Below are 27,312 nucleotides of genomic sequence, written 5' to 3'. Positions count from 1 at the left end.
GCCTTTCAGATCATAAACCAATTCCTTCATTTTACAGAGGAAGAAACCAGGGCCCAGTGAGCTGGGAGCATGAGGATTCAAGCTCCCATCTCAGAGTGCTTTCCCCTTTTCGCTAGGAGCACCTCAAAGGCAGTGTTTCCATCACATCTGTATCCCCAACACCCCACAAAAGTATCTGGCATGTTGTTGTCTCTTAGATAATATTTGTTAAATATATTAATTCACCATATCTCCTGCTTGGCCTTTGACAGTTGTAGATGCCTTGTGGCTTTGCAAGACTATTATGATAGATACAATTCGTGATGTAACCTTCTCTACACTGTATGTAAGGGCTTCAGGATTGAGTCTTTCATGGAATATGTAGAAAAATAATTAAAATGTTTTAGTATCTTTTATAATACATATATGTATGTTTTTAAAGGTACATCAAGGAGTAATGCACCACGTGGTGTGTGTTTCATTTTTATTTTAGGTAGGAGAAGTAATCACAGGTGGTCAACGAGCATTCACATCTGTGAAAACTACCTCGGACAGGAGCAGAGAACACATAAACACAAGGTACCACCCTCCCAGTCTGTCCTTAGCTATATGATATTGTTCTCTTCATTGTCATTTGTTGGTTGGAATGCAGCTTCCAAAATTATACAATTATTTAAAGTTCTGAGATGATTCATACCATGAATGTTAATGTTTGTTTCCCAAACCATAGACTCTTGCTTTGTAGGGCTCCTGATCCCTAAAATCAAATCTGTGTATATACAGGTCCCAGTGTCTCATCATAATATAACATGACTGGTAATGTCAACACCAATGACGGCTAACATTTACCAAGTGCTTGCTTCGTGTCAGGTGCTATTCTGTGTGGTTTACCCATATTCACACATTTAATCCTCGTAATTTTTATGCTCAATTTCCAGTTAGGGGAGCTGAGGGAGGGAGAAACTTAGAATGTACTGAAGGTCATGTAGCCGTGACATGCTGGGACAACCTCGCTGGTACCGTTGCTGTCACAGCCTCCCTTTTAAGATCCGTGTGTCACTCCACAGATGCCTCAACTCTCAACGGTACTAGGGCCCCTCCTGTCAGTCTCCTGACTGTTGGTCATTTTCTGGCCTTTGCTTAAATTCCTTTCCCAATAGGACCCTCATCCTCTCAAGAGAGTATTCATTCCCTTCTTGGTATCCTCTACTGTTAGACAGCCTCTCTCTGTCTCTCTTTGATTCCTAAGTGAAGGTCCAGGCTCTGCTTCCTGGAGACCGTCAAAACCAAGCCAATCTCCCTTAAGCAATGACATCCCATAAAGTAATTTGCACAAAGCTCTCCCCTTTCTCAGTTCTTCTCTAGAATGAGATCCCAGTTCTTCCAACTGTCCTTCTGCTTCTTATGATTTTCAGACTCTTATCATCCAGATGGTAAAATCTATTTTGAAGTAAGGCAAACTATCTTTGTGATACAAATGTATATGCTAGAATTACCATCATAAAAATACCTGAACAAGAGCTATATTTATGTGTTGCATAATAAAGCAGTCAGGCATTGGTATGTTCAAAGACAACTGCTGAACTTTTGTAGAGATTTTTAAACATGGGGTTTGTTTGAACAACAGGTATGCAATTGAATTCCTACTGAAAAACGGGTTGCTGTTTTTAACCTTGGAAATCCACTCTATTTCCCAGCTTAGTGATTTCCATTGCACATACAAGATTCACGGGTATTATGTCTATTATGAATATTCACAGTCATAATTAACCCCCAGCAGCATCAACACATGGAAAGAGTCTGAATCTAATTTGTGAGGAATCAGCAATGGAAAGTCAAATCATTGCAAACAGTTCAGAGCTGGTTTTCAGACCCCAGGAAAACTATCATTACTGTGATTACACTTGAGGATTCACGATGTCTTAGCACGATTCTTCATAGCAGTCCCTCCTGTGGTATTTTTGCAAAGCCTTTCTTTTTCATTTTGATGACTGAGAAATGATCACACCACAATCACATATAAAATGCCTGTGGGAAGGTAGTTGTGTGGTGCTCCTTCATCACTGGCAAACTCTATTGTGCGCGTTATCCCAGCCTCAGGCCGGGCAACCGCATTAACCAAGCAGCTGCCCGTTCAAGCTGCTCACGGGAACTGAGATCAGGCAGGATTGTTGGTTTTAGGCAAAGGACTATGGATGCAGCCATCCACTGGGAGGGCCACAAGAGGCTCCTTGACCCTCTCTTGGCAGAGTGGTTTGTTTCTCATGCTGGGGAGAAAGTGAATGGGGGGGATGAGAAACTGGGGTAGGATTTTATTCATCAGGACTGGAGGGTAATACTCAGTGACCTCTTGTGGTCCCTTAACACTGTAAAATGAAAAAAGATGCACAGATTCCTCCAAATGAAGGGATTTATTGAGTGCTGACTCTGCTACATGATGTTATGTGTTGTCTGTCTTTCATCTTCAAGAATAACACTGCAGATAAATACTATTATTTCTAATTCACTGAGATTGAGAGATGGCATTTGCCCAAGGTGTCAAAGCCGATAAGTGGTAGAACCAGGATTATACAACCTCAGACTTGCCTTCTTCTTCTTCTTCTTCTTTCTTTCTTAATTTTTTTTTTTTTTTTTTTTTTTTTTTTTTTTTTTTTTTTTTTTTTTTGAGGCAGTCTCGCTCTTATCAAGTGCAGTGGCAGGAGGCTGGAGTGCAGTGGCAGGATCTCGGCTCACTGCAACCTCTGCCTCCCAAATTCAAGCGATTCTCCTGCCTCGGCCTCCCGAGTAGCTGGGACTACTGGTGCCTGCCACCATGCCTGGTTAATTTTTGTATTTTTAGTAGAGATGAGGTTTCGCAATGTTGGCGAGGCTGGTTTCAAACTCCTGACCTCCTGTGATCCACCTGTCTTGGCCTCCCAAAGTACTGGGATTACAGGTGTGTGCCACCGCACCCGGCCAGGCTTGCTTCTTAATCTCTTCCTGGTGTCATTTGATGAACAGAAGATTTTGATTTTAAAATAATCAAGATTGTTAAACTTTTTTATGGTTAATTATTTTATGTTTGTTCTGTTCTAGAAATTCTATCCTGCCCTGAGGTCATAAAGGTAGTCCTTTATGTTGTAAGGCTTTATACTTTTGCCTTTCACATTTAGGTATAATTTGAGGAAACATCTAATCCATCAGGAATTAAGTTTGTTTAAAGTATGACAATTTAATATGTTTAAAGTATGACAATTTAATTTTTCACAGTGTGGGCACCCTACTGTCCCCGTGTCTCTTATTAAAATGGTTATTCTGTCTACATTAGTTACCAAGGCCACCTCTGTCATAGACCAGGTGTCCACATCTGTATGGTTTGCCTCTGGTCTCTATTCCGCTCTACTTCCTTAATTTCCATAGTCTTATAATGAGTTTTATAACTGGTAGGAAGTATCCTCTCACCTTATTCTTCTTGAAGAGTGAGTTGGCTAATTTTATCCCTTTGCACTTACATATATGTTTCAGAATCAACTAAAGAAGTTTTACTCACACACAAATACACACACAGGTATGCATTGGGATTTTCTTTGGAATTGTATTGACCACATAGATCAATTTAGGGAGAACAGTTCTTATAGGATTAATATCTCTCTGTCCTTTCTTCAATCTTATTTGGTATCTCTTTATAAATTTTCCATAAGCATACCAATGTTTTATTAATTTTTAGGTGTATGATATTTTGATGCTATCACAAATGTATTATTTATTTATTTTTTCTCTGCTGCTGGTATGTAGATGGCAATTTACTTTTTCATTGTGGTAAAATACACATTACCTCAAATTTACCATTGTAATCATTTAAAAGTATACAATTCGGTGGCATTTAGTATATTCACAATGTCGTACAACCATCGCCACTAAGTAGTCTACTTTTGCGTTTGATTTTGTAGCCAGCAACTTTACTAATCTCTCTCATTATTTTATTGACGTATCTGTGGATTCTTTTAGATTTTCATTCTGCCTGCAAAGAATGGCAGCTTGCTGGCTGGCTTGCTTGCTTTCCGATTGATCCTTATCTCTTTTATTTCCTCTTCATACCTTACTGCACAGGGAAAGGCTCCAGGATAGTGTTGAGTAGTGGAGTGAGGGCAGCATCTTTGTTGTTCTGCTGAGTCCAGAGGGAAGCTTTCCATCTTTTACTAGGAAGTCTGAGACATGTTATTTAAACATAGTCATTGTAGTGGTTTTATAGTTCATGTTTTCATATTCCAATATCTGAAATTTTTATATTTCTATTTCTGTTCTTGTTAATTCTATTGGTTCTTGTGGTTTTTTTTGTTTGTTCGTTTTTGGTTTTTTTCCTTGAGTAGTCGTCTTTTTTTTATTCATTTATTTGTTTTTTTGAGATAGAGTTTCTCCTTTGTTACCCAGGCTGGAATGCGATGGCATGATCTTGGCTCACTGCAACCTCTGCCTCCAGGTTCAAGCGATTATTGTGCCTCAGCCTCCTGAATAGCTGAGACTACAGGCACGTGCCACCATGCTCAGCTAATTTTTTGGTATTTTTAGTAGAGACAGGTTTTTGCCATGTTGGCCAGGCTGGTCTCAAACTCCTGACCTCAAGTGATCCTCCCGCCTCAGACTCCCAAAGTGCTGGGATTACAGGCATGAGCCACTATGCCTGGCCTAGTTGTTTATTTTTTACTGTGAGCTACTGCATATAGAACAGTTCTCTGAGTGACCTTGGACCAACCCTTTCCCCCTACTTTCTTAGTTGTAGTTCACAAGAATAATTGTGGAATGTGCTGGGAATACAACATCTTGAGATAGAAGGGAGCTGGCTGAAATAGCCTCAGTTCTGTTTCAGTCGCCTTCCCCACTCCGGAAACATATGTCCTTCAAAGCTTCATCCCAGTGATCATGTGGTCCAGGGGTATACAATCCAGGATGGGCTGCTTCCTGGGGTCCCTGTGCTGTGGTACAAGTGGGGCATGTGCAGAAGAGATGCCATCTGCTTCCCAGGCAGCTTTCCTGAGCTTTGGGGTGCAGCCCCCAATGCACCTATGGTTTCTGTTGTTCTCTCCTGCCTGTCTATAAGGAATAAATCTGCTTCCTGCAGCCTGTTGTGTATGGGGGTGTTCTGTTTTACTGGACTCCGGCAAGTTGGTAACCAGTGCACAGGCAACTTGCTTCACACTCCACTGCCTAGGAAAATAGTCTGGTGCTTCCTCAGAGGCCTGGGAGGTACTTGGCCAGGGAACATTGGCATGTGCTGCAGAGAAAAACACTGCCAATTTGGAACCACTTTCATCTAAATTCAAGATTGAGGATTTTTAACCAAAAACTGCTATAAACTTTCTAGCTTGTGGTGACAACTCAGTTTTCCTCGGCTCCACTGAAGCAGCTTTCCTCAAAGTGCCTTGCGGAGGTGAGCAGTGGGCATTTACTTATTGTTCACTCTTAAAACAAGAGAAGCTCTTTGGCACTGCACCCTTACTATGGAGAGGGTGTCCCATTAGACTGCCTACCTGGCATGTTCAGGGCCTTGGCCTCTGTCTTCAGACTCCGTAAGGTCAGATTGACCAAAGCACAACTTCAAGGGCTCCCCAACTGCTCTCAGGGCAAGGTGGCTTCAGGCCTCTGCTCCTCCTCCTGAGTTCCCACTTTCCTTGATTTCTGACCTTGTAGTTCCTTGTGATCTTATCAAGTCTTTCATGATCTCAAGAAAGTTTTCAGTGGGAGGTGGGAGTCTTTGGTCCAAATATGCTAGCTTACTAGGACACCAGAAAAAAGTTCTTTCTTTATGTTTTTTGATAAAAGGAATGAATCTCTGATGTGTTTTGCACTTAGTGATTGATTTTAGGCATTTTCTTTTTTCTTGCTTACTTCCATGATGGTAAATCTGTTGATTTTGTCTTCCAGCTATTCTTTTTTTTTTTGAGATGGAGTCTCACTCTGTTGCCCAGGCTGGAGTGCAGTGGCCAGATCTCAGCTCACTGCAAGCTCCGCCTCCCGGGTTTACGCCATTCTCCTGCCTCAGCCTCCCGAGTAGCCGGGACTACAGGTGCCCGCCACCTCGCCCGGCTAGTTTATTTTTGGATTTTTTGGTAGAGATGGGGTTTCACCGTGTTCGCCAGGATGGTCTCGATCTCCTGACCTCGTGATCCGCCCGTCTCGGCCTCCCAAAGTGCTGGGATTACAGGCTTGAGCCACCGCGCCCGGCCAGTCTTCCAGCTATTCTTACTGGATTCTAGAGGTGATGTTTCTGAAGGTCAGGTGGTGGGTAAGACCAGGGATGGGCATCTGTCCTCTGACATTAAGGAAAACAATAGAGAAAAGGCCCCTGTTCTCTTTATTTTGGAGATTACTATGATCCTCAAGTGCCCCGGGCTTAGCTGCTCACTGTTTCTGACTCCAGAGATCCATGAGTAATTGAAATCCTCTATTGTGATTTAGTTCACAGCACTTTGGGAGGCCAAGGCAGTCAGATCACCTGAGGTCAGAAGTTCAAGACCAGCCTGGCCAACTTTCAACAAAACCCTGTTTCTACTAAAAATACAAAAATTAGCCAGACATGGTGGTGTGCACCTGTAGCCCCAGCTACTTGGGAGTCTGAAGTGGGAGGATCACTTGAACACAGGAGGTGGAGGTTCCCATGAGCCAAGATTGGACTACTGCACTCCAGCCTGGGCAACAGAGCAGGACTCCATCTGAAAGAAAAAAAATTTTAAACTACCGTGTCAATATCAGTGGCTATTGTTATTAACATCATTATTAATTATTTGTACAACTGAATAACTATACTAAATTATAACTGTAATTATAAAAACTTAGTCATAACTGGTCTAATTTACCTATGTAAAGATTCACATTAGGTTATGGGATTCCTGGTTCCCAGGGAGAAGTTGGCATTCTTTTCCCTATGTTTCTATTTGTACTGATAGATGACATTTGGACCTGACTTGTATCAGGATATATTTGGCTACTAGTAATAGAATACCTAAAATGGACTTAAAAATGTAGGATGTTTTATTGCCTCAAAGAACAATTATTCTGGAAGAAGGTGCTTTTGTAGGTGGTTCGGCAGCTTAGCAGTTAAGACCCCAGGTCAGCATCTTTGTATTCTGTTGGCCTTTCCTTGAGTGTCACAGATGAACTCTGGAGTTTCAAATAGCAAATCCTCATACTGCACCCTCCGTGAGAAGGAAGGCTTGGTAGGCAAAATGGTTGCCTCCAGGATGGAGGTTTCAGTGGGGACATCATGGCTGGAAGGGCACAGTAGGAGCTCCTAGAATGCTGGTAATGTTCTGCTTCTTAATCCACGGTGCATTCAATTAATGAAAGTTTCACTCTTATGATTTGGTCACTTTTCTATACATGTATTGCACTCAATAAAAAGGCTTAAAATGTATTAAAATCACCACATAATAAATGAAATATCTGTTCTTGCCCCAATCCTGAGCCTGACCCTCAGCTTCAGCCTCTAATGGACCCCTGCCCCTCTCCCTTCTCCCACATCTGCATCAGTGAGGTGGGGAAGGGATGTGGGGCTCAGTGATGGTGTGAGCATCAGATAAGACTGTGAACATACAGGTTGAGTATCCCTTATCCAAAATGCTTAGGACCAGGCTTGTTTTTTATTTTGGATTTTTTCAGATTGTGGAATATTTGCATGATGCCAGTTCAACATTCCTAACTGGAAAATCTGAAGTGCTCCATTGAGCATCTCCTTTGAGCATTATGTCAGTGCTCAAAAAGGTTTAGATTTGGGGACATTCTGGATTTTGGAACTTCAGGTTAGGGATACCCAACTTATATTGAGAGATGATTAAAAACAGCAACACATCCCTTTCAGTTCACCAAAACAAATGGGTCAATTTGGTCAATCAAATTGTCTCACTTGGGCACACATCATATAGCTTCTTTAAGTACAAAAATGACCATATAACATCTCTTTTTCCTAATGACGATAATATTATTTTATCTTCTTAGTAAGGTTATTGAGGATAGGAAGACAGTTTTCATTTTCAGTCTCCAGGACACACACAAACCTGGGTGCATAGTAGGTACTCAGTAAACACTTATTGAATGAATGGGTACATAAGTTGTGAGGAGCCAGTGACAGAAAAGGTAAATTATCTTGTTGTGACAAATAGCAATTAAAGAAAAATTGGAAACTTAGACAGCAGGACAGTAACAAGAAGTAGTGTCAGTGTTCTGTTTTCTAACTATATTTACATGACACTAAATATAATAAATAGGTTGTTAAGCATCATTCCCTTACTTGAAGAATCCATCTCTAATTTTCCTAAAAATAAACATACTCCTTACTGCTTGAATATCTAAAAGTGAGAAGAAAAATGTGATGGTCAAGATGCCCCAGTTCCCAAGAGTTGTGGCACCAGCACTTGCCACAGAGCCAAAGACTTTCAGCGTCTTACCTTAAACACTTCTCCAGGCAGCCTCCTCAACAGATTACCTTACCCAGCCATCCAAGCTTCCCTCACTTACCCAGGCCCTACCCTGACTGGACTGGGCCAGACACTCCCACTCCTTCCCTCATCCCCACCTTGGGTACCTCAGTCTCTGAAGGTATCAGGCTAAGAGTAAGCAGAACAAATATTTTCTTACCTGTTGTCAGTGTTACCTCTCTGGAATGTTCTTCCTCCTCAAAATCTTGGAAAATACCACCTCCACCCTGCCCCCAGTGCCAGGTGCCAAGTTCCCTTACTCTATGATTCCCACCATAATTCCTTCCAGGCCTTGGTGATGATGTCTCCCTGTGCTTTAACCTGACTTGTTTTTCCTACTTGCAGAGCCCTTGCCACACTGGTGAAAAATAGCCAAGTATATGTGTGTCCTCCTCATTTGATTATGGGCACACACCATGTCTTACTCATCTTTACATTCCTAGCACTGATTACAGCACTAGACACCTAAAAGATGTGTGCTGAAAAGCATAGTGAATTGCATTACCAACTCTTACCCATATCCTAGCACATACTGACTGATGCCACCCTTTTCCTACATGGCACTGATGCTTATGGAATGCCTGCTGTGTTTCTGGCACTTCTCTATGTCCTTTACATGGATGAACTCATTTGATCTTGACAGCGGCCCTATGTTCATTGTCATCATCCCTATTTTAAAGATGAGGTCTTTGAGGCACAAAGTGGCTGAGTAACTCACAAGGGCCAACAGCTTAGCAGGTAGAAGCCAGGATCTTGCAAGCTACCCTAGACGCTCTACTGCCTCTTGACTTGTAGTAATGAACTTTGTTTCTTGATTACCAAGAAATAAATGAGACGAAAGAGGGCCTAGCAGGTTGTGGGTTTACTGTGTCGTAACACAGTTGGTTTCAATATTCATGCTGACCTGGAGAACTGTTTGTTTTGATGGATATAAGCTTATGTGCCAAATGTCAAGAACAGAAAACCCCTCTTTATGCTGTGTGTTTGGTACCTCATTTTCTATGAGGAACAGTATGGTGATGTTAATACCAGAGATTTGGATTCAGTTCCCAGCTAGTTCTGCCTGTGTATATCTGTGGGACCTTGGCTGACTATTCCTCTTGTCCTCCCACTGGGTCTGAGGATTTGATGACACAAGTAAAGACCTTAGCATGGGGCTCAACAAAAGACAGTGTGTCAAGGGTCCCCAGGATGACCCCAGGTTCAGAGATTAATTAGAGGAACTCACAGGACTCAGCATATAATTACACTCATGGCTAAGATTTATTGCAGCAAAAGAATAGGAGGCAAAATCAGCAAAAGGCTAAGTCCAGAAAAAGCCAGGTGCAAGCTTCTAAGGGTCTTTTCCCTGTGGAGTCACACAAGACATGCTTAATTCCTCCCGCAATGGGTTGCAACAACACATGTGAAATGTTGTCCATCAGGGAAGTTCATTAGACACTGAATGCTCAGGGTTTTGTTGGGTGCCAGTGGTAGGCACTCTCTGCCTAGCAGGTGCCAATGTTATGCAGTCCCAGAAGGAAAGCATAAACCAAATTGACTGCACACATTGCACATTACAAGGCATAGTGAGCTACCCTTATTGTTTAGGGAAAGTTTCATGTGGCTGTAGGGAACAGCTTACCAGCCAATGGCCAACCTTGCAGGCCTACCTTCTAAAGATAGTCATCTCTGGTCTGCCATGTTTACTGTTTTCTGCACAGTCAGTCACCAACCTTATGATGACTGACTATGCAGAAAAGAATAAGCAGCATCATAGCTGACACCACAAAACTCTATTCTTTTAAAGGCAGGTGGTTCCGTGAATACTGTGGCATCGAGGCATCTGAGAGGAAGGTATGTTCAGGACATGACCACAGCACCATTCATTTCTCTGGAGCATTAATTCTGTCTTTACTGCTCACCCACATTCCTTCACATCTTTCAGGGCATCTTTGAATTCCCACCTGTTTCACCCCTTCAGAGGCTACACAAGCCCCTTTCCATTTTTTGTCCTTCCTGTGGCATATGGAGTTTATGGTAAGCTATTTGGACTTCTGAATATACTATTTCATATTCTTTGTATATTTTGTATTTTTTCTTCAGCAGGTCCTTGTGTATTAGTCAAAATAGTGTGGAGGATCAAAAACTCAAATGCCTTCAAGGGCTAGGCAGATTACAGAAATGAAGGGAGATGGTTGCAAAGACAATAGAGAGTTAACACTTTCAAAAGAAAATGGAACCTTCCTCCCCTGACAGAGGGTGTTCACTGGATGAGCTTAGTCTGAAGGCATCAGTTTAGAGCTCCTGGACTCAACTGACTGTGATTTTCTTTAGGTCAGAGATAATTTCTTATATAATTTCATTATTTCCCCAATAGAAAAATAATGGGTTTTTTTTCACCTATTCAACAACATTTATTCAATACAGCCATCTGCCTAGGATAAAAGATGAAAAAGACAAAATCTTTGCATCAAAGATATAAGTATTGTGTGAAAACAGACAAATAATGAAACAGGTATATGACAGTGTCATAAATTCTATGTTCAAGCCACATTGTGCTATTAGATATTACCAGGAACCATGTCTGTTTGCACAGACCATGGTTTCCCTGGTGCCTATACAGCACCTGGAATATCACAGATATTTAACATGTATCTGTTCAATGAACATTTGAATGAATGGTGCAGTGGCTCCAAAACAATTTGACTGATTATCAATATCATTTGGGGGAGTGTTATAAAAATACAGGCTACCGGGCCCAACTCCGGTCTTACTGAATCAAAATTGCAGGGAATGGAGTCCAGAGACCTGATTACCTACAGTTTTCTATCTGACCATGATATTGGGAACATTGGCCAACCGAGGTGCCCCCTTCTTCTGTTTCATGCTTGCTATTTCCGAGGGAACTGAGTGAGTGCAGAAGGCACAGGTTCTTGTGGGAGGAGAGGTTGCTGGGGCTGCACTTTGCTATGCACCTGAACTTGTCGTGTAGATGCCCCTGCCAAACCCCTACAAGTTAGATTGTCTGAAGCAGGAGGGTTCAGAAGCCTGATGAGCTGCATTAAGGAATAAGACCTCCCTGGAAGGATTCAGTTATTAATCTTGGCTGTAGGGCTTTGCTTGCTGTATCATTTCAGTTATCAAATACAAATACTTAGGGAGGTAAAGTTTCACAGGTGACATCTCCTCCAATTGCCTGTGCACTAGCAGAAGCCCAGTGACTTTTTCTTTTCTTTTTTTTTTTTTTAGCACTTTTCTTCTCCACAGGTCAGAATCTACAAGGCTCTAAGCTTCTTGATGCTAGGGACATTCTCTCTCTTTCTCTCTTTCTCTCTCTATTTCTATGTTCCAGGGACATTACTTGCCAATGTTTGCTGAATAAATGGATGGGTGAGTTGAATCTATTTGAAATTTTAAATGATGTAGTATCCCTTTCTGTTTGTCTTTTTTTGTTATTGTAGAAGCAAGGACATGGAGAAACTAGAAGTAGATCCTAGCAAGCACTCATTCCCTGATGTGACTAACATAGTTCAAGAGAAAAAACACACACCCAGAAGACGACCTGAACCCAAAATTATACCAAGCGAGGAAGACCCAACCTTTGAAGACAACCCTGAAGTGCCTCCGCTGATTTGAAATATCTGGCTGCGTTGCCACTGGCTGAGACCCACCAGGTCCAGTTTTGGTTGGTGTAGAGGCCACATGCATATTATTCCTGGAATTAACACAGAGTTATTTGTCAATATCGCTACTCCAGTGTTTTAACTCTTACTTTGCATAGTAATATTCTTAAGCTAGCTTAAAATTAAAATGTATGTCTTAAATGCTATAACTCATCATTTACCTATAATAAAGGGTTGGTATTGAAAATGTTTAGTAAGATCATAGAACTATTGCATAAAACATTGATTATAAATCCCAAAATTGTCTACTTATAGAAAGTATTAATTCATAGATAAAAGGACTGAGTATTAAATTGGTACTTCAGCAAATTGGTCAAGCTTAGAAGTTAAACCTGTAATTTCAGACCCAACTGGAATACTTTAATATGATTTTAAACAGCATTTCCATTTTCCTTCTCATGATGTGTCTGCTTTCTCTGGTGGCACGGTATAATGGCAAGAATACGAGTTTGTAAACCAGACACCCTGTGTTTGGATTTCAGCTCAATCACTTTGTAAAGACCTTCAGCAAGTCCTTTAATTCTCTGAGCCTTAGTGGCTTCATGTATAATCTGGGAATAATAACACTTGCCTCACAGGTTTGTCTCAAGATAAACGGCAGAAAGCACTTAGTACAGTGTCAGCCATTCATTGAGAGCCTCCTCTCTCTCCTTCTTCCATTTCTCCTCTCTCTCCTCCTCTCCTTCTCCTCTCTCTCCTCCTCCCTGCTCCTTTTTCCCCTCCCTCCCCAATTACTTTTCTCTCCTTATTCTCTTTCTTCACCTTTTTACTCCCCATCCCACTCTTCCTCCTCTATTTCCTTCTTTACTTTTTAAATATCTTACCTCTTCTTCATCTAGAACATTATGAACTCAATATTTCACACACATTGTAGGACAAATTACTGTTACTCTGATCATAATATAGCCGCATTTAAATCAGTTTCTCCAAATATTCATTCAACAAATACTTATTGAGCAACTATTCAGTGCTAGCCCCCTCTCTGTTCATCAGGGATTTAGTAGTAACAAAGCAGACAAATACATACACACAGACTATGTCAGGTGGTGTTCAGAGCTGTGAAGGAGAGTCAGAGTGAGGGGATCAAGGGTGATGGGTGCTTTTTCAGACAGGGCCGTTCTCTATTAAACAGGCTTCCAGTGGGAGACTCTGCGAATGTTTCGCAGATAACCAAAATGCATCAGTTAGAAAAAATGTGATGAGAATGAGGGACTGGTTATAGGAATGCAATTGGACACAAATGTGGGAAGAGCTGCGTAGTGAAGCTCTGGAAGGGAGAGGTAGAGAATTGGAAGAAGCAGCATTGGCGCAGGTAGACAATTCAGAACTTGCACAGAATCTGAGAAGCTGAAGTAGGACTGTGACTGGGAGTTTGTGGAGAGGTCTATGGAAATTATCATGCTGCTGAAATTGTTGCCTCTATTTATCTGCTACCCCTCTGGTCCATGGCCAAGATTCTGGTAGATGGGCTTGAAGCCAGCCTTCGTCAGCAGGCCTGCAATAAGAAAGATGGGATGGACGCGCAGCGGTGGAGATCGAGGGTCAGCTGCAGCAGGCTGACCCTCTGCATCTCTCTGTCACTGCAGCTGATGGAGATGACTGAGTGTAACACCTTTCTTCATGGTCGACTCTACCCAGGAACCACATAGGGAAGGAAATTCTGGAAAATGGTTCCCAGCCTTAGCCAACTTGACATATTATAATCCACCAGAACTCACACTCTCCCAACTTGGAAATCATGTATATTTGTCAGGACTGTATTTAACTTCCACAGAAAGAGAAAGCAAAATTATACTTTTGACCAAACTAATACAATTATCCATTAAACAAACAAAACTGTGCTATCTGTTATGGACTGAATAATTGTGTACTCACAAAATCCATATGTGGAAGCCCTAACCCCCAGTGTGATGGTATTTGGAGGTGGGCCTTTGGGAGATAATTAGGATTAAATAGTATCAGAAGGGTTGGTTCCTCATGATGGGATCTGTGTTCTAAAGAGGAAGAGACACTGGAGACCGCTCTCTCTCAGTCATCTGAGGACATAGTACTAAGTCAGGAGGAGATCTCGGACTTCTGGCCTCCAGAACTGGGAGAAATAAATTTCTGTTGTTTTAAGTACCCAGTCTATGGTACTTTTTTGTGGCAGCCCAAGCAGATGAGGACATTATCCCTCTCCCAAAAAAGATATACAGAGTCCTACATGTGACCTTATTCATCCATGACTGACGGTTATGTCTCTTCTAGAGGAGTCACGCTCTCGTTTTTATATCCTATGAATTAACTATTGAGATATAAAGTTAGCCACTATTAACACGTCTTATTTTAGAATGGAAAAAAAAGAAACAAAGTGAAGGGATTTACGTCTATAGATAAATTCCTATGTGGATGGAAATATGTGGTCCACGGTGTTGTTTTGGGTCCCCAGGAATTACCATTGTTTCATAGCCAATGTCCAGTAATTCCTGAAATGTCTGGGTGTTTCTTTCCTCTCAGTGCACAGTCACCTTCGTAAATGTGGGTCCCTTTGCAGAAAGCTAGAAGGAAGATTTACAGAATAAAATTTTGGCAGTATAGCAGGGTTCTTCCCCAAGGAGATCCAGCTGTCAGGTAGTAAACCAGGAGTATATCTGCGGGAAGAGCGTTCCAAAACCTAGACAGATTTTTATATATGGATATGTGTGTTTACACACATATATATTCTTATCAAAGCAAGGAAGAAATACCATCACTACTATAGATCTTGTGTTTGAAGCTGATCACGTGGCTGCAGCTGGTAACATATTTATAACCTTCTTCTTCCACTACTTATTTCATGTTACCTTTCCTTCAGCAAGCCACTCCACGGGGTAGTTCCTGACGTCATGGGGCAACTCAGTCTTCATTCCTGCACATTCTATGCTACTGACAGTCCTATCTGTATTAGGCTGTTTAGTTTTCCATTTACTGTTACCACAAAACTGGAGGTACTAAAAAGATGCCCCAAGAATTATCTGCATTTCAGTTAAATCCCTCCCTCTTCTCTCCTACTGCCCGTGAGCAGTAGCTATTCATTTTCTTGTGACGGTGAAATCACCCAGCCAGTACACTGACTTCCTTCTTTGCCTGTTAGTTCACAGCACAAAGACCCCAACATGGCCAGATTTGTCTCCACTTGCAATCAGGGGGCAGCATTGTTGTGTTTTCTGATGAAAGCACTCTTTCCTTTGGAACCAATCTCTCTAAACCAGCAGAGCCCCAGGTTCCAGAGGCAGGAAGTAAAATGTTGTCACGTTAATTAGTAGGGGCAGTAGGGAGCGGGCCATACTCATTCCCATCCCTTGGTCCCAGATCTGTGCATCTTGGCTGTGAGAGAAACAGCACCATATATTGAATGGGGATTCAGATTCTATGTTATATCCCAAGGAACATTACCTCATCCACAAAAAGCATTATATCACATGCTGGCACTTTAATTAAACCTTCAAAAGGCCACTTCATTGTTCTATCAGGCCAGCTGCTCCGGGTAAGTTCATTGAATTCCATAGCATCATTCTATTGGCATGCTTCATTTGCTGGAAATTGAGTTGCTGGTTAGACGTGACGCTCCATGAAATACTATGACAGTGAATACGGCATTTGTTAGGTAAGTCCGCAGATGGTGGTTTTGGCAGAAGCGTTGTAGGGAAGGAAGAAAGATTTATGTTCAGAATAAGTGCATTTTCCAGTGAAAATAAGGGTCTTTCTCTTCCATAATAGAATTGTTCTTGTATAATCAACTCGCCACCAGGTGGCTGGCTGGTCCTATAGGGCCTTTAAGTGGCTATATATGGGACTAAGTGTTGGCTTCTACTTTTGTCATATTTGTCACTGTGAAAGTCCAAAAACATCGCAAATTACCGGACACTCTTTCCATCAAGAGGTGGAGTCTCTGCCCTCTTACCTTGAATCTGGGCTAAACTTGTGACTTGCTTCTAACCTATAGAAATAATGTCATAAGGCTTTCACGGCCATACCACTAGATGGCTGTCATAGCCACACCAATTCTGGTTCGTTCTCTTGGGACACTTGCTCTGGGTGAATCCAGCCACCATGGGAGTTCAACCACTCTGGGACTGCCATGCTGGAAATGCCAAATATGGGCGTTCCAATCACAGCCTCAGCGGTGTTCCTGGCTACTGCATCAGCTTCCAAACAGACAAGTCTGCCATCTTTTATGTCCAGTCCAGTCAAACCTTTAGATTACTGCAGTTCTAGTCAACATCTGGCTGCAACAGCAGGAGAGACCCCAAGTGAAAACTGTCCCGCTGAGCTTTCCCAAAATTGAACCCACAAAATTGTGGGCAAAATACAATGGTTTTAATCTACTAAATTTGGTAGGTAACTTTTCGTTTGGTAGCAGTAGCAATCAGAACATATTTGGCACTTGGAGATGGGGCTTTACCAAAACAAAAACCTAAGACATATGGTTATTGTTGGGGGCCAGGGAGCAGTCAAGCTGGAATGACCCTGAGGTGGCTGATGCATTTGGATGCTCCAGGAAACAGACACTAAGAAGAAGTTAGAACTGCAAGAGATTTACTGGGGGGTAATGCCTAAGGAAGAAGAAGGAAAGGGGGAGCAGAAGTACAGATGGAAAGCCTTAAGAGTTTCAAGCTTAGATGTGACCTTGACACCTGTAAAATGAGGCAGAAGGAAGAGGAAGGAGGATTGGCTAGAAGGACCCTCTAACTGCAGCTCTGAGAAAATCTCAGCCAATGGGGAGCTCCAGCACAAAGACTGTCACAGAAGACGGGCATGTTGGGCAGAAGTGGCCAAGCCTGGATGCCCTGCCATGTTGAGTTATTGACTGGAAGCTGCCTTGAAGAGTGTGGGGGCCTCCGCCCGAATGCTGCAGTGGACCTGGGAGGCACTTGCCCCTGAGGTTGTTGGCTCTTTGCACTCCTTGTGGCAGGTTCTGTCTGGAAGAGGTCTGAGCAGTACATCTCTGTGGCTACACAAGACTATTAAGGAAACTTGATAGGCCTCAGGAGGCTTTCAGTGAGGATGTATAGGAAACTAAGGAACATGCTCTTCCCTGATGGAGGAAAGGAGGTCCTCGTTACGTAGTAGAAGAAAATTTAGTAACTGTTGCCTATGGTAACATGAAAAAAATTTTTAATGCACCTACTGACTTGATGCAGTTAATGAAAGAGATTTCCAAATTGAATGCTGAAAGTGTCCGCTAGGGTCTTGCAGCTACAAATCACAGGGTACAAACAGTGATAAGGTAAAGAGGACATGTAAAGTTGCTAACCTAGCTAGGTTCAAAACTAAAACTTTCTCATCCCAGTCTCTTTCAGCAGAGTGAAACTGGCCTCACTGTAACTGTGGACCACTGTGTTGTTTGGTGTCCCCTTGGGTAGTGTTTCCTGAAGTTGGGGGTACACAGGCTGGTACGTGACTCATGCCTGAGAAGCTTCTAAATGACAGTGGGCCAGGGTCTGATCCTGTGGGCAGAATCAGTCCAGACAGCGAGAGAAGGGCTGTACTGAGGCAACGGGAGAATGTGGCCCTCTCCTAAAGCTGGCTGAGGTTCCCTGAGCAAAGGATGGCCTGGGTTCATCTAGGGCACCATTCATTTGCACTACCTGGAGGGGTGAGGAGACTGAGAGAAGAGGCGGGAGTGTGCTGCAGAACACTAGGGACTGAAGATGGAATCTCACAGGATTGGAAAGAACCAAGGATGTAGGAGACAGGGACAAACAGAGAACCTCTGAAGGGGCTAGGAAAGGGTCTCAAGAGGGAGAAAAACTGCCTCCAATTCTCCCCCAACCCTGCAGAGCAGGAAGCCTGACCAAGCCCCTAAGAACAGTCAAGGTCCTGTTTTTCCTAGCCTTTGACTTGAATGAATAAGGGAAGGGGTGGTCACTAGGACCCAGAGAGACAGCTGAGTCCAGTAGGCAACTGACAGGAGCTGAGACCCTCTTCCAGGGGCAGCCAGCCCAGTGCCACCCACAGGGAGACAGCTGGGAGAATCCACATCTTGACCTGACTCCCTCCTTCCCTCCTATCTCTTGCTAAAGCTTCCCAGTGACCAAAACCCACTGGAAGCCAGAGGCAAGGCAGCCTGTTGATGGGGTCCTTCAAGGTCATCTTCCTGGGCACACAGCATGGGGAAGGGTGGGGGAAGAGTCAGCATTCTCCCTTTTATCTTCCTTCCTCCCCCATTCTACCTCTCCCACACTGCAGGAGGGGGCTAGATATCCAGAGTCCAGTAGACCATGACATGAGCAGGATGAGAGAAGGGAGAAGAAGAACCACATTGCCGCCACCTTTTCTGTTGCATTTCTAACCTCAGCATCCTGAGAAGGGGACTGAGGAGGGAGAGGAGACAGAGGAGGCAATGCCAGGGTTTTGACTATTATAGGGACAATCTCATCTCTGAATATAGATGAAGAATATGAGTCCAATGGCTGAAGGGCCAAGAAGAAATGCCACAGGATCTGCCTAAGTCTTCATCCAGGGGCAGGAAAGGGCCACCCCCACTGAAGAAAGGTGAAGGCATAGTGGGAGACAAATCTGTTGTGTTTGGATCACACGGACAAGGTTAACATTCATGCTTAAAAGTTTGTAGATAATAAGCAGTGATTCCAGAACCTGGCACTCCGGCTGCTCCTTCCAAAGTCCCCCGTGCCACCCTCTCACGCTCTGCTTCTGCTCCTTTTTTACTTCTGGGGACCTGGTTTGTTTATGGCTCCCACGTGAGCACCACCAGCAGCAGGAGAGGCCTTCAGTTCTCCTCCCAGTCCTCACAAGGAAGAAACTCATCAGGCGTGATGCCCAACGCCCTGCATGCCATGCTTTTTCCTTCTGATTTTCTTCTCAGGCCTTTCTTGAGCAGCATGAATCGGCCCTGTGGTATCAATGCCCATCCCGGCCACCGTCCCCCACACAGCTGTTTGTGTCTGCATTCTCCTCCTGGCTGCCATGATGAGCCTGGCAACTGCATGCCCCTGCATGTGAGTGGCGTGCAAATGTCCGGGTGAGACCACTGACAGTGACCACTGAGGAGATGTGAGTCTGACTCAAGCCCCCCAGGCCTGAGTGGCGGTGTCCTCCTTCCACGCTCACGGGAAGGCTGCCCTCCATATGATAGCTGATTTGCAGCACGCGGGGTGTGTCTGTCACCCTTTGCAGCCTGTCACAGCTTTCCTGATGCATTTGGATGGAAAGTGCTACCCCATCTGCAATTGACGCATGTCAGGCCAATGCGTCTACCACTCGGTGGCAGACCCAAGCTAAATTAGCGGTTCTCTTCTCCGTCTGCTCCCTAATTATTGCTCTTTGCATTTGGTCTGGTGTTTTCCTTGTATTCGAGATCGGCTGCAGCTTGTCCAGCTGCTAGGGCTCTCCACTTAGCACACATTTACCAAGGACCTAGGAGGTGTGAGGAGCCATATTAGGTGCCAGGGAAGATTCGCTTGCAAGGTCCCATGATTCCGGTTCTCATGTTCCTTCGCTGAGGACTCTGCTCCCTCCAGCCATCATATGAAGGCTGGTCACTGAGGGTCGCCTCTTCCCTCCCAGCTCTGCTCCATAGGCACCCCCTCCCAGGGCCCAGTCTCATGGCTTCTGCCACCAGCTCTGGTTGGATGCCCCTGAAATCTCCATTTTAGGCTTTGAATTTGTGCCTAAACTTCCTCTCTCTTCTCCTGGATGTCTTCTACGTGGTTCCATACAAAGTTCAGTATCTTTCTGCTCATTTTTTCTGCCACTTCATCTTATTCTGCCTCTTCTGGCTTTTGTTTTATGGATTAACTTTCCAGTCACCCAGATTAGAAAACACTGTCACTGCTTCCTATATTTAACATTCAACTGGCAACTAACTCCTGTACACGCTACCTCAAAGAAAGCATCTCCAGTTCTCTCAACCCTGTCTACATTTAATCCCCATCATCTGCTGTGCCAACGTGACCCCAACCTCTGCCCTCCTTGATATAAATGCCACCTTTGACTGTTACCCAAGGGCAAGGTTGAACACATCAGATTTGGGCCCCAACCTGCTATGTGCCACACCTCCCACCACCTTTCCCACAGCACTCACCCTGCTCACAGCCCCAAGGTTGTCACCATCCCTGACAGCCGGTGTGACATACCCACTGACCCCCTGCTTGTGCTGTGGACTGAGGCTGGTGGTGTGCTGGATCTGAGGGGCCCAGGGGAGCTCCCCTCAGGCTTGGCCAGGAGTGGGGAGTGCTGCCAGGGCCCAGGGACAGAGTGAAAGTCCTGCTGGTGGAGGGGAAGGCAAAACAAAGTGCACAAAGCATCTCATCCTTGACAAGAACATCCATTGTTGGAATCATTGTAAACCAGTGGAGGCTTTGTCAGAGAGAAATGAAGTTTGATATAATGAGCTATCATCTTGCTTCAGCTGCACTGGCTAAGTGTGCCAGTCCACGTGCTATCGAGGTGAGAAATCATAGGCCACCATGACCCAGGAGCTCCTTGCAGCAGGACCCAGGGTTATGGAGAACCATATTATTTACTCTGCTCACCTGCATCAATAAAGGAAAAACAATGCTGTCTGGTTACTATTGCTACCTAACAAACCATTCTGTATTTAGTGACATAAAGCACCAATTTTATTATGCTCAGGGTCTCTGTAGGTCAGAAATGCCAACAGGCATAATGAGGACACTTTGTCTTTTCTCTTATGCCTCAGCTTGGAAGACCCACAAATCAGGGGTGATTTGGAATCTGGAGGCTGGAATTATCTGGAGATGTCTTTATTTGTACATTTAGCAGATGATGCTTTTGACCAGCCTTCAAGTGGCCTGACAGCCAGAACGGTCACACATGTCCAATACAGCTAATCCAGGCTTCCTCAGGGCAGGGCAGAGTGGCTGGGTTCCAAGAGTAAGCACCCCAAGAGAACAATGAAGGGATGCATGGCCTTTTTTTTTTTTGGACAGAATCTCACTCTGTCACTGGGCCGGAGTATAGTGGCACAATCTTGGCTAACTGCAACCTCTGTCTCCTCGGTTCAAACAATTCTCCTGCCTCAGCCTCCTGAGTAGCTGGGACTACAGGTGCACACCACCATGCCTGGCTAATTTTTGTATTTTTAGTGGAGATAGGGTTTCACCATGTTGGCCAGGATGGTCTCCATCTCTTGACCTCGTGATCTGCCTGCCTCAGCCTCCCAAAGTCCTGGGATTACAGGCATGAGCCACCACGTCTGGCCGGATGCATGGCATTTTTAAACCCTAGCCTTGGAAGTTGCATAGCTCATTTCTGTCATACCCTAATGATCAGGGAAATTACAGAGGCCTGCCCAGGTTCAAAGGGAGAAGAGTCTCTACCTCTTGCTGGGGAGAGTACAAGGTTCTCAAAGAGCTTGTGGAATAACAGATACTGTTGGGAGATCTTTGGAAAATATAGTCCACCACAACACCCTTCCTCCTCCATGAAGCTCAAGTTCTCTTAGGTGACATTGCAATGTTCCCTTTGTCAAGAAGAGGAGGTGGTTCCTCACCTGTTGTTGTATAAATAAAAGATGTGGGTGATGGGGGTGGGGAGATACAGATTTAATTTTACCCCAAGGCCATTTTTAGAACCTACACCACTGCCTGCAGCTCCTTCCTTTGGAGGGTTCTAGAGATAAAAATATTTACAAATCAATGCAAGGCCAAATAAAGATCCTCAGAGGCAGTTTAGAAGAGTGGTTTGGAATTATGAATTAGATCCTCTTTAGCATTCCTTAGGTGATGCAGATAAAAATAGAAAACAAAAATTTTAATTTCCTCTGGCTGCAGTTCTCTGAGAGCCACACTGAACTGTTATATTGTACTTACCTATTCATTAATTATTTTTCTGGTAGTATCTTTGCATTCTGTGTAATATTACTCGAATTTCCCAAGGTGTCAGCATGTGAGTTTATCTGTGATCATCGTCATGGCCTTAATTCAAATTTCCCTGACTCTAGCCCCATCTGCTAATGAAGGACCTCCAGCTTGTGGGCCCATGTATTCCTGGGGAACCTCTCACCATGCCAATGTTTCTCTACCCAACTGGACAGCACCTTTTGGGGACATCCTCCCCTCCAGCCTCCAGTCTCTGCTGCTGTTCTTTGGACCACTACGCATGCCCCTGGGCGCTGGCCATGCCAACATGTCCAACAATTGCAGGCAATCCTTTACTATTAATAGAAGAGTTCCCAGTGCAGTTCTTTGAAGGCTCTCAGACTTTAGAGAATAGACTACTTTTGCATGACTTGAAAATGTTTTCCCTGCCCTTTGTTCTGTGTGCAAGTGGTGGGTGTTGGGGTAGAAGTGAGAATACTTTCTCCCTCTCCTGTGTCTTCAGCCGTGGATGGTCAGTGACCATCACCTAGCCAGTGGTGCATAATGAGAGTCCTGACGGTGGGGATCCCTTGTCATTGTTCTCACCTGTCCTCAAAGTAAAAACAGATACTGGATCTCCAAGAAAGCTTCAGGTATTCTTTCCAAAAAGCTCCAATAATTGACCCAACTTTGTACACCACTGGTGAAAGGACTGCCAGCCCCTTCAGTGTCATTCCAGAAGCAAAGTCTCTCATTCTAGGACTTGAGTTGATGTCCTCAAATGATACTCTTTCCATAATCCATGCTTCCATTCCTCTCTCTTCTCAAGACCTGTCTTCTTAATCCTCTTCCCCCAACAGGACCCCAGCTGTCCCATTTTCTTGGAAGTACCAGACCTCTAAGTGATCAAAGCTAAGCCTTCTGCTGTGTCTTAAAAACGTTGTCAATTGCATCATCCTGGGAGCCTCAGAGAGAAAGGTAGGATCTTGTTTTGCTGCAGGCCAACCCTGTGAGGCTTAGGTTTAGGTGGGGCCATCTGGAAGAGTAAGCTCTACCCCTTAGAACAGGGCAGGAGGAAGGGAGGACTCTTCCATTCTGAGATACAAAATAAAACCCACCTCACACCATGAACATTATTTTCCAAACAACCTGATTTGGACTCCATATGGTAGTCATATATATTCTTTCTGGTAACATAACTTTGCTTGGCCTCATTTCTTGTGAACAGTCGTGGTCTTATTTTGTTTAAAGATTGTTCATGCAATTGCTGCCTTGGGTAACTAACAGAGCTGTAGGACGTTGTCAGACAATGACGCATTCTGTGCCCAATCTCTTCTCCTGAATTCCCAGCATTCTCCTCCAAGTCAGGAAGGCAGTGGTATTTTTATTTAAGTAGCTACACTATGCAAAGCCATATCTCTCCTTGGGACTCAGCCAATTTCCTCAGGTTCTGCTAAAGCCATATTTTGGAATTGTCACCACACTATCCTCTGAAGCACCACTCTTCTCGGGAGGTTAAAGTCTGTTCTTGATACAGCTCTTGAAGCCAACCCCTACTGTCATCAGGTTGAGTTCTCCCCCAAAAATGAGTTAACAAAGCAGGTCTGAGGCTGCTGTCCTTAGAAAGACCTGCAGGCATGGCCATCATCGGGGAACTTGGATTTGGGGAGTGTTTCCACTATTCCCAGAATTGATAAGAGTGGCACAGTATCTAAACAGACAATGTGGTATATGTTCAATTCCTGCTTTCCCTTCGGGGAGTCTGGAATTTTGCTATGTGCCAGGAAAGGCAGAGAATAAAAGCCTTGGGCCCTGAGTCTCTAAGAAGTATTCCTGGTAGACAGCATTTAACACATGGCACAACTCGTTGCTGGAAGAATTTAACATATGCCATGTGACCCCATGGGGAAAGGACTCTTGGGAGCTTTCCTCTGGGCTTTTCCCCATGCACACTTCTTTTGCTGATTTTGCTTTACATTCTTTTGTTGTAATAAATTATCGCCATGAGTATGACTATAGACTGTGTCCTGTGAGTCCTCTGAGCAAATTACCAAACCTGGAGATGGTCTTGGGAGTCTCTAAACACTCCTTCATCCTAGCTTGTTCTCCCACCACTGAGTCTTTCCTCAATCACCCTACCATTCCCTGGAGACACCCAGATATACGTGGTGATATGGTTTGGCTGTGTCCGCACCCAAATCTCATCTGGAATTGTAGCTCCCATAATCCCCATGTGTCATGGGAGGGACCTGGTGAGAGGTAACTGAATCATGGGGGAGGGTTTTTCCCGTGATATTCTCGAGATAGATGGATAATAAGTCTCATGAAAATCTAATCGTTTTATAGTTTCATGCACATGCTCTCTTGTCATCCACCATGTAAGAAGTCCCTTTGTTCTTCCTTCGTCTTCTGCTATGATTATGAGACCTCACCAGCCATGTGAAACTGTGAGTCCATTAAACCTCTTTCCTTTATAAATTACGCAGTCTTGGGTATGTCTTTATTAGCATCATGGGAACGAACTGATGTACCTGGACAGCAGTAATGAGTCCAGCCAAGGTGGACCCAGCCTGTATGCACACTGAGATCTGCTTTATAATACATTTTCCAATGACCTAATTTTTAATTCACATTTTTCTATACATTACACTTCATACACCATTATAATATACCTTGAAATTTTGTGGAATGGAATGATACAAATACATAAATGAAGGCTATTTGATTATATACAATAAAATGAGGAATCAATAAAAGGATAGCTAAAACAATATTTTTGAATCTATAAAAACAGACTACAAAGTGATAATTGGGTTAAAAAGAAATAAATGAGTTTAAATGATAATGAAAAGATGATTTGTCAAAATGTGAAAGATGAAGCTCACTGCTTAGAAGAAAATTTAGAACTTTTGTTAAAAGATACTTTTTTGGATAAAGTTATAACTCTCCTATAAATATAGAATAAATAAATGTGGGAGATTGTATTTAGCTCACTAATGAGTGAAACTGTAGGGTATTACAATTGCTACAAAGAGAATTCAAGAGTCATTGGCACATAGCATGCAGATACTAAAATGAATTTACAAATAAATACAAAATCAGTCTATCCACAGGGCAATGACCAAATGCAATCTCCTTGACACATTTTTGTCTTGTTATCAATTGTCTACAAATTATATGGTTGTTGAAATAGACAATGAAATCTGGAGACAACAAGGAAAAGTGGGCCAGAGAGGTGACCCAGTAATTTAGTTTTGCCCATTTAAAAGTCTTTCACTTTTCTTGAACTTTGAGTACATTTATTAAAAAATACCAAAGACAAAAACAAACTCAGAATTCAACTCAGGAAGCTAGAAAACAAGGAAACATACATAACTCAAAGATAGAAGAGAAAAATCAATTATGAAGATAGGGCAGAAATCAATGAATTAGAGGACAACAACAATGAAAAACAAATAGAGAAGACTGTTTATTTGAAAAGACTAATCAGATAAACTCTGGCAAGATGTTTGAAAGAAAGAGGAAGGTGATGCAAATGATGAAATAGAAAAATGATTAACAAAATGTAGGATGAAAGCATGAACCCGGCTACCTATGTAAAAGAACTTTAAATTTCTTAATAAAATATTAAATAAACTGTACACCAATACATTTGAAATTTCAGGAAAACTATCTCATGACAAAATTGGCATTAAAAATAGAAAACTTAAATTGACCAATAAATTTTAAAACTTTACAACATTAAGAAACAAACTTTGATCTACAACAGTTAGATTTTAGTATCTAACTAGATATTTTAAAAGTATATGGAGCAATTTCATTTATGGACATGAATATACACTCTTAAATATAATACTAATTGCCCAGGAGCCGTGGCTCATGCCTGTAATCCTAGCACTTTGGGAGGCCGAGGTGGGCAGATCACCTGAGGTCAGGAGTTCGAGACCAGCTTGAACAACGTGGTAAAACCCCGTCTCCACTAAAAATACAAAATCAGCTGGGCATAGTGGCGCATGCCTGTAATCCCAGTTAATTGGGACGCTGAGACAGGAGAATTGCTTGAACCCTGGAGGCGGAGGTTGCAGTAAGCCAAGATTGCACCATTGCACTCCAGCCTAGGCAACAAGAGTGAAACTTCATCTCAAAAAAAAAAAAAAAAAGGAACTAATTTAATACCATTGCATTAAAAATCACACATCACTAGCGAGTAACCTTTATCTCAGGAATGCAGAAGTGGTTTAACGTTACAAATTCAATCAATTTAATTTACATTAATCGATAGGAAAGGAGAAGCATCGCATCATCATGTCAATGGGTCAGAAGTTTAATAGTTACGATTTTGAAAGGAAAAATATAAACTCTTAGAACAATTGATATTTTTTAAAAAGAATGTTAACTTGGTAAGAATTTTTACCAAGCACACAAAATCCTTAAAGAAGATCAGTTATTTATATACATTTTATTATGTTCTGCACAGGAAAAGGATGTTTTCTATGCCTGTTACTGCTCAACATGCTACTGTAGATTCTGACCCCCCAAAGAGACAAGTACAAAAATAAGAGGTATTAGGATATCCTTACTTGCAGATAATGGGATTATTTTCATAGAAAGCCTATAAGGAAAAAGACAAGTTGTTATAACAAGTAAGTGTGATAAATTTTCCAGATATGAGATCAGCAAAGTCTCATAGTGTCCCTCTACATCAGTAATCTTGAATTAAAAGTGTAGTAGAATATAAGCTGCCATTTACAAAAAAAAATTTCCAATTCAGAAACAAAATTCATAAAGTACCTAAGGATTAACCAAAGACTGAAAAATATTGAGAAAAATTTAGATTCTATTACAGGACATGAAGAAGTCCTTCTAAATGGTTTTACATACCATTGTGCATGGATAGGGTGATAAAATATTAAAACTTTGTGAAATCTTTAATAATTCATGTATAAATCTAATTCATTTCCAATAAAAACAATAGCATTTGGGAGTTCAGCAAATAGCTAAGACAAATTTTAAAATGAAAACAAAAATGAACTGTAGATTCACTTTACTACAAAGGCATTCTCTTAGTCCATCACCATAAATGCATACTAAATAATACAAATGAAGGTATTGTGATAATGACAAAATAATAAAAAAGGAAGAAATTTAAAACAGACTTTGGAAATTGTATGATAGATGCTAGAAATACCATCATTAGTAAAGGGCTGAAAGGTGAATTACTTAGTAAATCATGTTGGGAAAGAGAAAATACAAGAATCCCTACTTCCCAACTAAGCAAACATAAAGTTCAAATGGGTTAAAAATGTAAATTTAAAAGACACATTTACAAAGCTAATAGAAAAAAAAGAGGTGAATATGTTAAGATCTTGGGGGAGGGGGAAAGATATTTCCAACAAGGCCCCTCATGTCAAAAGT

General features: G+C 42.6%; 1 protein-coding gene across 4 annotated transcripts in view; it reads left to right on the top strand.

The window, feature by feature from the left end:
• DNAAF11 (dynein axonemal assembly factor 11) overlaps positions 1-13,936 on the top strand; it is a 95,792-nt gene extending 81,856 nt beyond the window's left edge. For 2 of the 4 annotated variants that reach the window (XM_073018362.1, XM_073018365.1), the window contains exons 11-12: positions 477-558; positions 11,873-13,936. In XM_073018362.1, coding sequence (XP_072874463.1) covers positions 477-558; positions 11,873-12,047 — 257 coding nt within the window. In that variant the 3' untranslated portion in view covers positions 12,048-13,936. The remainder of the gene's footprint in view (positions 1-476; positions 559-11,872) is intronic. The other 2 variants (XM_073018364.1, XM_073018363.1) reach the window with 2 other exon arrangements.
• The last annotated feature ends 13,376 nt before the right edge of the window (positions 13,937-27,312 follow it).

Source organism: Chlorocebus sabaeus, chromosome 8 (assembly GCF_047675955.1).
Source record: "Chlorocebus sabaeus isolate Y175 chromosome 8, mChlSab1.0.hap1, whole genome shotgun sequence".
NCBI lineage: Eukaryota > Metazoa > Chordata > Mammalia > Primates > Cercopithecidae > Chlorocebus > Chlorocebus sabaeus.
The sequence above is the reverse complement of the archived record's forward strand: the minus strand, read 5'-3'. Positions and strand labels throughout refer to the sequence as shown.